The sequence below is a fragment of the Cynoglossus semilaevis genome, chromosome 14 (assembly GCF_000523025.1).
Source record: "Cynoglossus semilaevis isolate Cse_v1.0 chromosome 14, Cse_v1.0, whole genome shotgun sequence".
NCBI classification, from domain to species: domain Eukaryota; kingdom Metazoa; phylum Chordata; class Actinopteri; order Pleuronectiformes; family Cynoglossidae; genus Cynoglossus; species Cynoglossus semilaevis.
In genome coordinates, this window is record NC_024320.1 from 4,164,097 (window position 1) to 4,179,695 (window position 15,599).

The 15,599-nt window shown below is 39.2% G+C and overlaps 2 protein-coding genes across 2 annotated transcripts in view; both read right to left on the reverse strand.

Moving 5' to 3' along the window:
- The window catches only part of LOC103389163 (threonine synthase-like 2), a 649,915-nt gene that overhangs the window by 633,837 nt on the left and 479 nt on the right, over window positions 1-15,599 (reverse strand). The window lies entirely within an intron of this gene.
- On the reverse strand, window positions 9,445-14,820 carry ambp (alpha-1-microglobulin/bikunin precursor). Its single transcript, XM_008324542.3, has 10 exons — window positions 14,642-14,820; window positions 13,717-13,859; window positions 11,963-12,039; window positions 11,749-11,865; window positions 11,188-11,289; window positions 11,037-11,098; window positions 10,191-10,272; window positions 9,933-10,100; window positions 9,652-9,825; window positions 9,445-9,568 (listed from the first exon to the last, which is right to left on the reverse strand). The coding sequence occupies exons 1-10, from the start codon at window positions 14,759-14,761 to the stop codon at window positions 9,546-9,548; spliced, it is 1,068 nt and encodes a 355-aa protein (XP_008322764.1). The 5' UTR covers window positions 14,762-14,820; the 3' UTR covers window positions 9,445-9,545.

Consider the following 15,599-nt stretch of genomic DNA (forward strand, 5'->3'; position numbering starts at 1 on the left):
CTCGTGTCGTGTGTGTGTGTGTGTGTGTGTGTGTGTGTGTGGTGTGTTTTTAGGGTGGGGGTATTTGTTGGCAGGAAGGCATTTCTCCCTCAATCCCTCCTGTTCTGTTATTTACCCCTGTGCGGGGTGACCCTGTGCCCCCTCGGGGGAGCCACGTCCCATTTGACATCTGCCTGTTTGGGGGTGAGGAGGGGTGGGCCTGCCCATATGGAGCTTCAGCCTCCCCCTGTCAGCCCTCCAACGTCCCCAGCTGCCCTCCCCCCGTCCCCCCGGCCCTGACAAACACTCACACACATACAACTCTAACACTATGGCTTCTGCTGCCAGCAGCTTTTGTTCCTGTGTGTGTGTGTGTGTGTGTGTCATTCCGACACACAGACCCACTCTGCTGAGTAGGGAGCAGAGGCCACCAAGTTTATCCTTCTCTAAATGAATAAAATTTCATTTTCTGGAATTATGGGCGATGCGAGATGAACCCATCTGTCCATCTGTCTGCACCAGATATAAGATTTCCACACACTCCTGTTATGCACCAAACTGTTTTCATCCTTACTAAGGTAAACACATCTTTAAGATGTGCTCAACTGTGCTGTGAAAAAGTCACTCTATATGTAATGATATGATGATTTGGATTGACCATTGATCGTAGCCTTGGAGCTAAAGTGACACTGAACATCACCCAAAGAACACCTCCCTGACCGCCCTGTGTGATGGTGGCAGTTTTTGGAACTGTTTCTTTATCTGCTAAAAGAGAGACGTTTGTCGAATTAGAATCAGAAAGTAGAAGTCTACTCCACTGATCTAATTTAAATTTTGTACTTACTTTTAGCTAGCTTTTTCTGTAGAAGCTAGCTTTTAGCTATTTTCTCATTTCTGCAATCTTTCAAGGTTGGATTTAGCTTTTCATAACTGTTCGCTAATGATTTTTATTTCAGGTATTTGATACATTTTAGCTCATATTTCAAGCTCTCTTTTGATGTATATTATGTTTAGCATAAGTTTCTGGGCCTCTTGTCAATTTCTTTGCTTTATTATTTGGTTAGTTTTTACCTGTACACGTATTTATCCATTTAGCTCAGTTGTGTTGTATTTCTTAACCAAGTAAAATTATTTTTCTGCCACTCTAGTTTAATTTGTGGCAGTAGCTCAGGGCTAATGTTTTTACTCTTATTTATGCTAGCCTGTGCCAATTTAGCAATCTTTGGCAACTTAAGATAATTGTGAGGTCATTTAAAGTTTGGGTTCAGCCAACTCTTATCTTTTTGTTGACTAATCTTCAACTAATCTCATCCAGCTTGCCAAACTTCAGTGACAAACACTTTGATTTTGACACAAAACCCAGGGCGTACATCCAAATGGATTTATCTCTCCATCTCCTGTCATCTCGCCCTGATGGATCACCCCATCCGTCTACCTCCAACCTGCTGTCGGTCCACGTTGCATGATAGGTTGAACCAATTACCCAGTATGGATAATCCTGCCACACAATGATCCAGTGTGCTGGAGGCACAAAGAGCAGAGTGGCTGCGGGCCTGGAAGTGGGCTAACAAGCTCGGTGGAGTTTAAATGGCCCAGTGTAACACTGACCAAAACTGTCGGTGATACTGCGCTTTGTCACAGCACTGTCATTGTGCCGGCCCGCTGCCTTTGTCTGACGGGACGTTTACCATAATACCTCTTGTCATAGGGCTTACAGTGAACCATGCTGTTAATACATATTGTGACACAGCTGTTGCTACAGTTTTGTCTGCTACGGCAAAAAAAAAAAAAAAGAAAAAAGAAAACCGAAGCTTTGGAAATTAATCTCTGGATATGTAGTCTGAATTGACTCTGTGAAGGATGGAGAGGGAGGAGGGGGTGTGGGAGGGCAGAAGCTCGTCCTACATGTAGGCCAGTCATTGAAAAAATGAGTGAACGTAATCACAGTGTCGTCTACATAAAGAGAAAAGACACATCACTGCTGACATGAAACACAAAAGTTTTAGGCTGGTATATGCATCGTATTTACCCTTCCTTCCTTTCCAGTCTTTGATCTCTTTCAGGTAGGAGGGTCAAAAAGCTCTTAGTTCTTTGTGTTCTAATACCTAAAACAAGACAAGTTTTTAAGGCGGCTCCAACAGCTTTGACCTGTTTGTCATTTTATCTTCTTCAAGATGAACTTGAAGAAATTACAACAAATGTCAAATGTTTTTTAACCAAAACGTAAATTATTTTTTCTTTTGTTTTGTATATTATGTTTGTATAGATATATAATAAGGGCATTTTGAGGAGAGTGGGGGGGTTTAAGCCACTGTTAGACGAACCAGTAGGTGGCAGTTTTATGACTCATAGAAATATAACTGATGAATGAAGTGAACATATAGAGAAGAAATGTTAGAATCAACTTTTTTTGTAGTAGTTTTTGTAACTCTGACTTTTCTGAAAGCTTAAGTATGTAGTGTTAGTCATACTGTATAACTAGCTAAAGGCTAGCCATGGAATAAAGGAAACGTGGTGAATGCAGCTACAAGTATGATAGAAACATATATTACTGTGAAAATAGCCAAAGATTTTACAAAAGAATAGTATTTTAATTGTATCAAAGCAACATTTATTGATTCATTAAAAACACAACACAAGATTTCCCAACATAATGGCAGGAAATTGTAGGTCAAATACAGCCTTTCCATGTAGCTCTGGATTTTGCACATACCTGATAAAATGGCTAATTTGATGCCGTTTTAAACTAACATAATCCTCCATAACCAACACCGACTGCTACAGCGTGTTGTACTGTATTTGTTATTGTCCCATTTACCCACAGAACAGCTCCATCAACACTGTGTCTGAGCTGGTCATGGGTGTTTACATAAGGTCAAGAATACTTTCTGCTTATTCAGTGTACATGTATTGGTGTATGTCTTTGTCTGCATGTTCCTGCTGTTGCTATACCTGTGGGGACACCTTTGTCAGAAACAAAACTATTGTTGTGGAGACACTTTGTCCTCATGGGGACATTTTAGTGGTCCACCGTGAGTGAGAGTGTATTTAGAGGCTTGAGATTCAGTTTGGAGTTAGGATTAGAAATAGGGTCCGATTAGAGTTTAGGTTTAGGATTAGGTTTAGGTGTAATAGTTAAGGTTAGCGTAAACAGCTAGGGAGGGTATGTGTGTGTGTGTGTGTGTGTGAAGCAGAAATTATGCAGTATAAAGGCCTGGTTGTACAGAGTGAAACTGTGGGTTTTGAAGTGAGATGGGAGATGCTTTTCTGTTTGGCTGAGCAGACTCAATGCCCCCATTCAGCCTGCCCCCTTACTGCCCATTGTCCTCCCACCACCACGGGCCCACCACACACACGGCTGCAGGGGGAGTTCATTGCAATAGGAGTGGAGGCCTGCAGGAGGAAGAGCGATGGAGCAGAGGGACAGGGAGGGGGGTGGTTGTTGGAGAAGTCCCGTTGAAACTTAGAGCAGCTGAGGTTGTGGAGTAGGTCTAGAGGTGAGGTGATCTGCTGCAGCTGGACAATAAAAGAGTGCACTAGTTCTGTGCCACTGGTCAAGTAATGATCATCAGAAACAGAAAGACTTGGCTAGACTGAATTTCTATGTTTTTGAATTTTTTCCATGTCTATAGAGACATGTCTTCTGTTCAAATAAATACACACGACTCTTCATCTGTAATAAACACAATAATATTAATGATAATAATAATAACAATAATTATTATTACTATTATGTTTTCTTGAGACTGTCTCTCAACTCTTGAGTTCTGTCCACTCTTCCCTACAAACTGACTCCAAGTCAGAGTCCGATGGTGACCAGTTTCATCGTTCCTTCATTCCTGGTAAGAGTGCACAACAGAGGTGAGGGTGGAATAGATGGAGACCAGGTCTCCAGGTTGTTGGAGATGGAGGTGAAATAGGGAGGACACCAGAGATGATTCATGAACGTGGTGAAGGAGGATATGGAGGTTGTTGGTGTAACAGTAGAGGAGGCAGGAGATAGGGTGATAAGGAGGCAGATGATTTACTGTGGTGACCCAGGAAGGGAACAGCTGAAAGGAAAGGGAGAAGGTGAAGATGAAGAAAAAGGAGGAGAAGAAACATAGATCTTAGTTATTACTAATCTTAATATTTTTAATCCGTGCAAGACATAAAAATCATGTCGAAACTGTCTAATCGAGTCAAATGTTTTTGATCCCCTGCAGTACCCCTAAAAGCCCTAGGGGTGGCTGACATCCTGTAATAAACCTCTGGTCTAAAGCCTTTTCTAGTTCCTTGCATGGATCACCTTTGGTTCCATAATGCCCATAGATCATACCCATCCAGAGAAGCCACGTCTTCATTGTCAAGATCTCAGCTGGACGTCTCCTCCTGCAGTTAACCAGCTCCTCACAGCAGCAAACTGACGTCGCCTCCTCTCTGTAGTCTGTGTGTGGACACACAATGGTCTGTCCAGGGTATCACACTCATCAGGGGTTAATGATGGTCGGCCATTGGTCCGGGCAGCATTAGGATCATTGATCTGGCTGAGGTCTTTTCTACCACCTGGGGTCAGGAATGTGCAGGGTCACCTATTGTGTCTGTCTGTCTGTGAGTGTCACACTCTGGTCACAGAGTGGCCCCTGAGTCAAAGGGAGGTCAGAGGAGTCAGGGCAGAATGGGCCACAGCAGCAGCAGCAGCACACACACACACACACACACACACACACACATTGGGAATGGAGAGACAGTGATTTCTGAGGTCACTTGGTGAAGGGTCACATGGTCTGGAACAAGGGGAGAAATTCACTTTTTTAAAGGGGTCTTTGTTGCCCTGGTGAAACATGTTTTCGGGGCATTTCAGTTATTCCATCATGCCAATTTTGTTACTACTTTGTGCCTGTGTGTTAGCTTGTTGTAGATTAATATTCAGTTAGTTTCTCAGTTCACTTTTGGCCATTGTAGTGTAACTTTTTGTTAACTATTTATCATTTTTTAGCTAATAAAACTCACCTATCTTAGCCTTTCGTAGCTAACCCACTGATATGATGGTTCACAGTTTAACTAATTTCTTGCATGCTTTTGTCCCACTTACTTTTAGCTTTTTCTTTAGCTATTTTTTATGTATATATTTTACCTTCTAAGATCGTAAGCTCAATCTACTGTATGTTTTGACCAACTTTTGGGTAGATAGTTTCTTTACTAAGGCGTTCCTAATGTTCTAGTATAGCTAACATTTTGGCTAACATTTTTTATTAATGTTGGTGTTACTCCTAGATCTTTTCTCATTCATGCCAATATTTGAGTGCTTTATAGCTTTTATGAGGCTAATTGTTATATAGTCTACATCAGACTAATTTTTTTTTTGCCAATTTTATGTTTTTTAAGTGGTGTTTTTGGCTAATTTGAGCTTACCTAGGCTTATCATTTATTGTTTTTCCTTCAATTTTCCTTCATTGTCTATTAAAAATCCATCAATATAATATAATATAATATAAAACTTTTTGCTATAATATAATCACCATCTCCCTCATAAATTTAAAATATTTGTGGGCCAACTATAAACTTTTCACTATTACTAGAAAAACTTCAATAATTTTCAAATTAATAATCCAATGTCTACCATTAGCTGAATGTTAAAGTTATCCTGGACTAATGTTTAGCTATGCTCAGGGATAGGTTTTCACTGTTTCCTGGTTTAGCGTTCAGCCTATCATTTGAAATGGAAATGTCAGCTTTTGTAAGGACATGTTTTAAACATCTAAAAAGGTTTAGATATTTACCTTAAAAACAGGACTTGAAGGTTTATAACTCTGGCTGTGCAGACTAGCACCACTGACAAAAACAACACACACACATGCAGCAGGGCAGAGGATACATTCTGATGCAGAGCTCAGCACCTTTTCTAAGTACGTGCGCTGCATACATACACAGCTGAGGGACAAAGGGAAGAAAGGAGCCTCATTCATGGCTGCCTGTATGAGGTGCTGAATCTGTCGCCTCCTCCTCCCTCATGCTCTCCTCCACTCCATCCAGCACTAAAACATCTCCACAGGTGGAAAGCAACTCATTAGCACCACCCTCATTATTTCACTCCTGCAGCTTTTTCAGTCCGCGTATACTCCCAAAATCAATATTCCTGTGTTTAATGAAGGAACGTGAAACATTTTTGGGCTATCACTTTTCAGCTTACTTTGAACTCCCTCAACACATTTAATCTGTTTAAGCTGTTTAAGCTTCTTTTTTTTTTTTTTTTGACGTTTTCTGACCAATTTGACGAGTTTCTGCTCTTCACCATCATCATCATCATCATTTCAGCTAATTTAAATAATTTAGCTTAAATTAATTTACTTCTGGAATAACCAATTACATTGCTTTGTGTTTTTATTTTTGTTTTATTATTTTAGCTGAATTAAATATGGAAGAGACAATTAAATGTTTTCTAGAACTATAATTACACGAACAGGGCTGTACTTAGAAAAACCCATTAAAATATAACCACATTGTTTGGTGTCCACTAAATCAGGGTGCCTAGTTGCCACTAGGGGGTGCGTGGGATAAATCTTTTGTTAAGTGGGATTTTTCCATAAAATAAAGACATGTAAATGAACATTTCTTTTTTTAAATTTAAAATCAAATGCTGACAGGTTTGGAAACCACTGCACCAAACAACACTGTTTATATGTCACAGGAGCAGTGATTGGCTCTCTGGTAGTTCGAAAAGTTTTTTTTTGTTTTTTTTTAATCCTGCTAAAATTTCATTTTTTGTGTGATTTTTTTTCTTTTGCCCTTAACAAGTTTGTCATTTTTGGGGGGGCCCAAATGTCTGTTCAGACCTAAAACTAGTTTAAAGGACCTGCACAGCTGGGGCTGAAGGGGGGCTGGGGAAAGGAGGGTGGGGGGAAGTGAGGTCTTTAAATGCTGGGGGCTGCCAGTTGGTCAGGCATGTAATCAGTGTTGAACTTGAAGAAGGAAAGAAAGTGATGCATCCAAAATGCATGTGTGTGTGCGTGCATGTGTGTGTGTGTGGACAGCATGGTGGTGGGGTGTGGTGGGGGTCCTCTGTCTGTAGGACAATAGTCAGCAGCAGCAGCAGCTGACCAGAATCCCTTCTTCTTTTGTCACCCTGCATAATGACATCTCCACCACACACACACACACACACACACACACACCGTCTCAGACTCCCCCTCTCCCTCTACTCCTCACCCTCCATTCCTCCTTCTGGTTTTTAGTGGACAATTCCCCATCCTCTCTGTCCCACTACCTTAATTTCCCATATATTAAAAAAAAAATCTCTCCAAAAATGTGTTTTCAGTCAGTTGACATGTAGCACCAATGTAACATTTAATGTCAAATCAAAGTGTCAGATAGAAGTCTCCACTGCAGGCCATGTGTTCACAGTCTGTTCAGGTCCAACTCCATCTGTGTGCAGCCTAACTGTATTGACGTTTCAGAACAGAAATATTAACAGCAAAAAGAAGCTCCAAGCTCGTTCTACATATCCAGGAATAGTGGTGCAGGTTTGTCCCTGAATTTCTTGTCAAATTCAGAGGGTAGCTGTCAGGACTCAGACACTTTCCACCCTGAAAAGACTGCTGAGCTGCAATAAGCTCTGATATTGGTAGAGGTTTCTTTGCTGACGATGGATATCATACGTATATAGTTAATGTATAGACTGGAGCTAGCTAGCTCATTTCTTTTGTCTATGTTCATGGCTAACTTTGTGCTCTTTCTGGGTTATTTGCTGCTTTCTTGATTCATTTCTGTCTGGAATATGTTTTACATTTTTTGCTTAACTAATGATTGGATTTTGGCATTTTTATTTATATGTTTGGCTGGCAAAGATTACCTATTCCCTTGGTGTGGCTAACATTGTGGCTAACATTATGCTAATATAGATGTTTGGGGATATTTTTTGGTACATTTAAGTTCATTTAACCTTTAGCTAAGTTAAAGGCTTTATTTTATGTTTCAGCTTGCTAGTTGCTAGTTTGCACTATCAGTGCAAAGGCCTTAGGGATTTTTAAAAACTCAACATAAGCTTTACTTTCAGTTATTTCTGGGCTAACTTGAAGCTACTCTCTAGCATTTCATTCGTTTCTGGCTTACTTTTTGACCATAAATTTCATAAAGTGCATGTAATGTTAAAAAGTTTGTAATATCTACATGTCAGAACATCAAATGTTCACCCATTAGTTACAGTGAGTGCTATCTATTAGCCACCTGAAGCACAACTGCTAAAAAACTGCTAGAAAAGAACGAGCTGACAGGTAACTGAAGGTTAGCTTAGACACAGCTAGAAGTGAGGTGAACATGTAACAAAAAGTTAAGACGACCAGAAATATCTTTAGTTTAGTTATAAAAGTAGTAGTACTGACACATTTAGATGTTTTAGCGTCTAACATAATCTGCAGGACCAGCGCCAGCTGAAGGATTGTGGGAATTTTCCTGCCTTGTGTGTGTTTGGCTCAACCTGCTTCTGTAAAGGTACTGGAAAGTTTTGTGCACGACCAACTGAAGTCATCACTTCCTCTCTCTCTCTCTCTCTCTCTCCCTGTTCGTGGGAACCTTCTATATATATTTTTTCCTCTCGCACTCTTTCTTTTCTCCTCTCTGACTTTCAGTAAATGTACTGTACATGCGCCTGTTTTCTTTGGTGGCTCCCTTCCCTCCCTCATTCCCTCCCAGCGGCACCAGGTGATATGGCCTGGTACGGAAGGTCAGCGCCGTGATGTCACTTCCCCTTCCTCTCCGGATATTCCCAGCATTCTACTGCCAGCCACCGGGAACTCTGGGAACTAAGAGCAGGAAACCTGGCTCCTTTGCAGAGAGAGAGAGGGGGGGAGAACAAGCCAAGAGAGAGGGGTGATGTTGGTTTTTACTGCAGTGAGTTTGTCATTTTTCCTCTAAAACAATGTGTGAAAATATCACAACCAGTGAGGTGAAGTTAAGGTTGATGCAGAGTGACGTCATCACACAGGAATGATGGAGTTTTCCATTGTTCGCCTTAAAAACGTGAGCGCGTGACTGATTGTATGCTAAACACCGCGAGTTGAATTTACCTACAAAAGAGAAATGTCTCCTCCTAGTGGTTACGTGTATAAAACATAAATAATAGGCGAGGGCGAAACAAAATATATTTTGATTTTACAATGTAATTAGTAACCACAAAATCAGAGTTAAATGAATTGATATACAAATAAATACATTTGTTTTTAATATTTTTTGTTTATTAGCTAGTTTTTGATCCTGGGCTTGAAATAGTTTGTTTACTATGTATGTATATATATATATATATATATATATATATATATTCTGCATTTTTAGAAAACTATTTCATGTGAAAGTGCATAATAAAAGATAGTAATTAAATTTAAATCTACCTCATTAAATTAACCACTGATTTTTAAAGCACAAAGTAAGTCTTTTTATATATCAGTTGACTCCACCGAGAGGCGAATGAAGACACGGACAAGAACAAACAACAGTAAAACCAACAGATCAGAGGTTCAGTTTATTAAACCTTTTGTACTTCATGCGCACTGACATTATTCTTCAGTTGTAGAGAAGATTTATCACATCACTCAGTTTGTCCTCAGGAGGTCATCTGTGAAAAAGCGGAGAATGATTTAAGCTTCATTAACATTTGCATCTTTTTTTTATGCACATATTGTTTTTTCTGGATCTCACCGTCTTGGACGACGCCACAGTACTCCTCACACTCGGCCTTGCTGTAGAACTTGTTAGCGTTGGCCTGACAAAAGCCGGTTTTGTATTGAACACACAGACCGGCCGTGAAGTCAAAGGCCCAGATGGGTGGCTGACCAGTGCAGGGCTGCGGTACCATGGGCAGACGACACACGGCTGGACGCACACAGAGCAAAAGAAAAGAAAACCGTCAACAATCTGATGCTCTAAGTGTTGCATGATTATCCCACTTTACCAACGTGGACGTTCCACTTTTTCCTCACCCTCGGTCCGGCATCTCTGCAGACATTCCCTCTCGTTCTCAAAGTTGTTCTGGTTTCCCAAACAGCCTCCGTATATGAAGGTCTGACAGCTCATGGAGGAGGAATTGTAGTAGAAACGCGAGAGGAATCCAAAACATGGTCCAGTTTCAGGAGCTGCAGCACAGGCCTCTGAGAAACACAGACAAATATTTCGTTTCAACTGTTGACCATTCCTCTCAGTCAGGTGTGTCAGGGTGTACTCCAGCTGCCGTCACCTACCAGTTCCATTGAAAAAAGGTATGTTGTCGCCAGATCCTTCCTCATCGGCAGATAAGAGTGTCGGGACTTGTCTCCTATTCCTCTGTGAAAATACAGATAGACCAGGCTGAGTCAAAAAGTCTTAATGAGACTTTACAAACCCAAACATAAAGACCTGTCTTTCTTTAATATGAACCCTAGAAAAGTTAGGCAAAGTTCAGAGAAATGGTAACGGAATAGTTGTTACCTAAAAACCCCAAAGTGTCAGCTAAATATAAACTAAAGATTATCTAGAAAATACTTCAATCCCATAATTAGCATAAAATTAGCGTATTAGGATATCAACTAGGGATATAGGGAGAACATCTCTTAGTACAGCCTGGCTCTTTGCTAAGACAAAACATAAGAAATAACTGGCGGGTTTACCAAAAAGTCTGACAAAGATTGAAGTTAAAGAGAAAAATGTTACATTCAAAAGTGATCAAAATGTTAGCATTTCATAGAATGTCCATTTTGAATTATCAGCACATGCTAAGACAGGTCTCTCTGATGTCTCCAAGAGCTTTGACACATTTTATCACTACACCAACAGTATGTCAAGTGTTAAGCCATGCATCATGTTCTTCAACCCTCTAAACAAATGAACACATTTCAAAAAATAGAGCACACTTGCAATGTTTTACCAAACTTGAATGGAAACCTGTGACATCCTGCGGGATTGTCTAAAAGATGTATCTTTAGTTTATCTTAGAACATATAGGCTTCTGCATATACATTGTCTCTATCTCCATCGTCCAACAAATGCATCCCATCAACCCTTTGTCTTGTCACAGTTCAAGTGTTTTTAATTAGAGGAGGTTGTGGTACCTGAGGCTCAGGCTCAGGTTCTGGTTCAGGCTCTACCACTGGTTCTCCAGGAACACACTCTCCTGAAGCACATGGTCCAAAAACAGTTTTTCACTTATTTCACTTTGTAGTGCGTGTAGAGTTATGATGGATTGGAAACATTTTTTTGCACCTTGGTTCTTTTTGATGTAAATGCCTTTGTCATCTATTCCCTGTTCTTTGGCCAAAGTTTTGAAGTCTTCCAGCACAGAGTCTCTCACTTCCATCTTTCGACCTATAAACAGTGAGTCAGCCAGTGAAAATAAAAACCATATTTGTTAACAAAATTGTATAAAGAGTGACCCCTTAGCACTTGTAAGATAATTAATTTAAATCATGTAACGGTTTTATAGCACTATTGTAGAACTTTGTGGGATATTTTATTGTTTTTATAGTTTAACAATTATATGAAAATATAATTGTTAAACTTTAATTGTTTGACATCGTAATATAAAAATTGTAATATAATACGATGTCAAACCTTCTCTTTGAAAATTGTGGCAAACCAACTGTTAGCATGTTCAGTGTTTTTAGCTGTTTTTCTATTCAAAATAATGTTAACTATTTTTGCTGATTTTTGGCCATTTAGATGTTCAACATTTCGAATAAGGCCCCGGCAATATTTGCTATAGTTAAGGTCAATGTTAGGGACTGGGGAAAGTGTGTGTGTGTGTGTGTGTGTGTGTGTGCTTACTGTACAACTTAATTCCAGTCCTCTTCACCTCTGCTGACCTCTTCATCCTCATTACTACAATTGCATACTCGTCATAGTTTGTGTGAACCACATAGGCATCCACATCAGCTTGGCACACTGTGGGAACAGAACAGTACACAGAAGAGTGTGGGACAATGCTTGAAAAATATTCAGTACAAAGTAAAGTAAATACTTAAAGTAAAATACGACATACAGTTGCAACGGTAGAAGAATACCCCAGGTGTGGAGGTTGTGTAGTACTCTGCAGTGACTTCCTTACATTCTCCATGCCTAGACACACAACCACACACACACGGACCAATAAATATCATATGAAGGTTAGGTATTATGTATCCACTTACTGTGTTTTCCAGTAGTACTACCATTTATTAATATAAATATTACATAAATAAACTACTAAAATACCAGTAAAGTTGTCCTTAAGAAGAAATAAAAAAGCAATATTTTTTCAACCCGTTTCAAGACGCAGTATCTTAAGTGATGTATAACTGTAGACAGCCATCATAAACCGGCACTTGTAGTAAACGGCGGCCAGGAGGAGAGGGCACCCCCTTGTGGCCTTCCCTAGGGGTGCCCAAACTGTTCCACGAAGGGCCGCTGTGGCTGCAGGTTTTTGTTCCAACCAAGCAGTAGCACACCTGAGTTGACAGGTTTAATCACCTGGTCTCAGTCTTCAGACAGCTGATTGGTCAAACTATGTGCTCTTGGTTGGTTGGAACAAAAACCTGCAGCCACACGGCCCTTTGAGGAACAGTTTGGGCATGCCTGCAAGCATACATATTTGAATAAATACCCGATTATTTGTATGAAAATAATGGAAAATATATATTTTTTCTTGGATTGTACTAATAACATGTAACAATCTGGACAAGAAACCCGATTGTTTGTAACGTTCCTAATGATTATCAGCCGTTGAATTTGATTGGTTGGTTTGCTGTCAGGCGGCCTGCAGCAAGTTTGATTGTGGTAGCAATGCTAAGCAGTGAGCATAATGGACCACTTTCTGGTTCCGAAAACTTAAGGAGGAAGAAGTGAATGATAGCGTTGGTGAAACCCATCTACAGACACTCTGGGGGGGAGGATAAAGTCATGATTCGAATGGATTCGGAGAATGAGGAGGACGAGGAAGAGGAAGCGGCTCGGGCAACATGAGGTCATCCGCGAAGAGTTTGTTTGAAAACGAGAACGTTGGGGAGAGTGACAGGAGTGCCAGGTGAAGAAAAAGAAGAGGAGGAGGAGAGCAGAGTTCAGAGAGGAAGGAGGCTTAAGAAAAAGTGAGAAGACCTGGTGAGGAGTGACACCAGCAACGGCCCCCTTACGGAGAGCAGAGTGGATTTGGAGGTTTGTTTATGCTCCTTTGTTTGTTATAAATATTTGAAGGAACAAAGTTCAGAATGTTACTGATTACAGAGATTGGTTTCCACGGAGTAGTGACATACACAGTTCTAAATAGTAATTTTAATACCTAAACTAGGACACTGCAATGTACCCTGGTTTCCTCGTTTGACCGCTAGACGGCATCCAAGGACACATTTTGTCTTGGCTTCTCTAAATTACACTAAATATAAAATTAGATTGAATTTGGTACACAACACTTTTCTTGTCCATGTTGTTAAGAATTTGTTAACGTGTTTTATGTTGCTATTTAATGTAGGTATATAGTTTACCTAAAATAGTAAATATACATATTGTTTTTTTTTTTACATCATGCAGATTTATTGTAATTTCCCATGCAAAAATTGTAGTTGTTAGGAAGCTCTGTACCCTGCAGCGGATCCTTACTATTGCTATATTTCTCTGCTTTATGACTTCCGAAGGCAAATATTTAAATACTGTACCTGTTATACTTTTTTTAACGTTTAATATTTTTTTGAAAAGCTTGTCCTTTCTTGCTTAATGTATGAATACTAAGTACTGTGGTAAGGACACAAACACCTCATTGCTAACCTGAGCATAGTTTTGGTCATGTTGAGAACATTGTCGCTGCTTCCGGTCTCCAGCACCAGTTTGCCAATGGCCGCTTTTCCGATGTGATGTTTTAAGTGGGGGCAGTTACTGGCCATGGCAATATCGTACCATGTTCCCAGGAACTGTTAGAAAGTGACAAGACAACAGAGTAATCACTGGGTATGTAATATAATATATATCTGTCTTTATTTAACCAATGCATGTTCAATGCCTGGTTTTACTTGACCCATATATTTTATAATATTAATAGTTTTATGATTATGGGGTTAGAAATTTTACATTTTAACTGTAATTAACTAAACTTGAATTTCATATATTTTCAGTCAACCTTTAGTTTATCTACTAATTTTAGATATTTTGATCTAAATTGCAAATGTATTTTTCTTTAACTAGTTAAATTAATTTAAATCTAAGAAGTTAGATTAGGGGAAGTGTTTTTGTTGTAAATACCTGTTTATAACATTTTTCTTTTTTTTACACTTTTAGTCATGACTTTCAGTTTTTTTTTTACCAAACTTTGATTATGTTGGTTGCTAAAGTTTTTTTTTTTTTATTTCAACAATCCCAGTTCTACTGTTTTAACTACCTACATACCTACCTAGCAGTTTTTTCAGTGTAGTAAAACATGGATTTATTTAATTTTTATTTAATATGGCATCAAAATGAAAACTTTTTATAACTACCAAAAGACATGTTTCTATAGATTTACGTAAAGTGCTTAAGCTATAGATTCTACTTTTACACTGTTACAAATTAAATAAATGAAAATAAAATGTTTACTTTTACTATTGTTTAACATTATGCTTTTATTTATATATAATTGAATAAGAAACAATTTTGTCAAAATCTAAATGTAACAAGTAAACAGACATAAACACCAGGCTGTAAAAAAAGAACCACTCACCCTTTTAAGGTCAAAGTTCTCCTGTGGTTCAAAAATAGGTTCTGTAGAAACCTTGTCAATCTCAGAGGCCCAGGTCAATCCCAGGACCAGTAAGGGAACCAGAACTACTGCTTTCCACATCCTGTAAAGCTTTCAGACAATGTCTGTGTAAGAGGATTTAGCTGTGAGACACTCAAACCCAGGACAGGACTACTATCCCAAAAAAAGGGGGAGGAGTGAGGGGTCAAGACATTGCCCTTTTGTTGTGTAAAAAAACAAATAAGGACAAAGTTCTGCTCATGACCCTTCTCTCTACTGTTTTTTGTCTGCAGAGCTGATGAGGCAACAACCCTCTAGTCTTCTGTGAGTCACAGTTTAGAAATAACCATCAATCATATGTAAACTTGTCTGATTATGTTGTATGCAGGGTTCCAGAGTTTCACGTGCAACCTTAATTTTTAACAGTTCAACTAATAATTTGTTCACGTCATACGATTGCACCTGACGCTGCCCGGGTGAAAATATATATTTATATATTAGGGCAATTTCTCGCGATGTTCTCTTGTGATCATACTGAAATTTATGCTAGAATCATATTGTGGTCTAAACCAATAAGAGACAGAGCACGAGTGGGTCTTTGTCTCTGATCAGCTCTGCTCCTGTTCACCGTTTGTCACAGTTGTGTGTTGTGCATTTTGAAAAAAAATCCCAAAAAATCTTATCTTATTTTTTAACACCTGATCAAAAATGACAAGGTTAATCTGGATTATGCCGAAAAAATTCCTGAAACAAACAACTTCTCAAAATGCTCTAACTTGACGAGAAAAACGCAGACAAAATACAATTCTGTATCTGACCAGAAATAACATGCTTAATTAGGATTTTGGCCAAAAATTCTAAATTAAAAAAAAGATCTCAAAATACTTGAAATGCTATAATTTAATGAGAACAAACAAGCAAGATGGAAAACTAAAAAAAA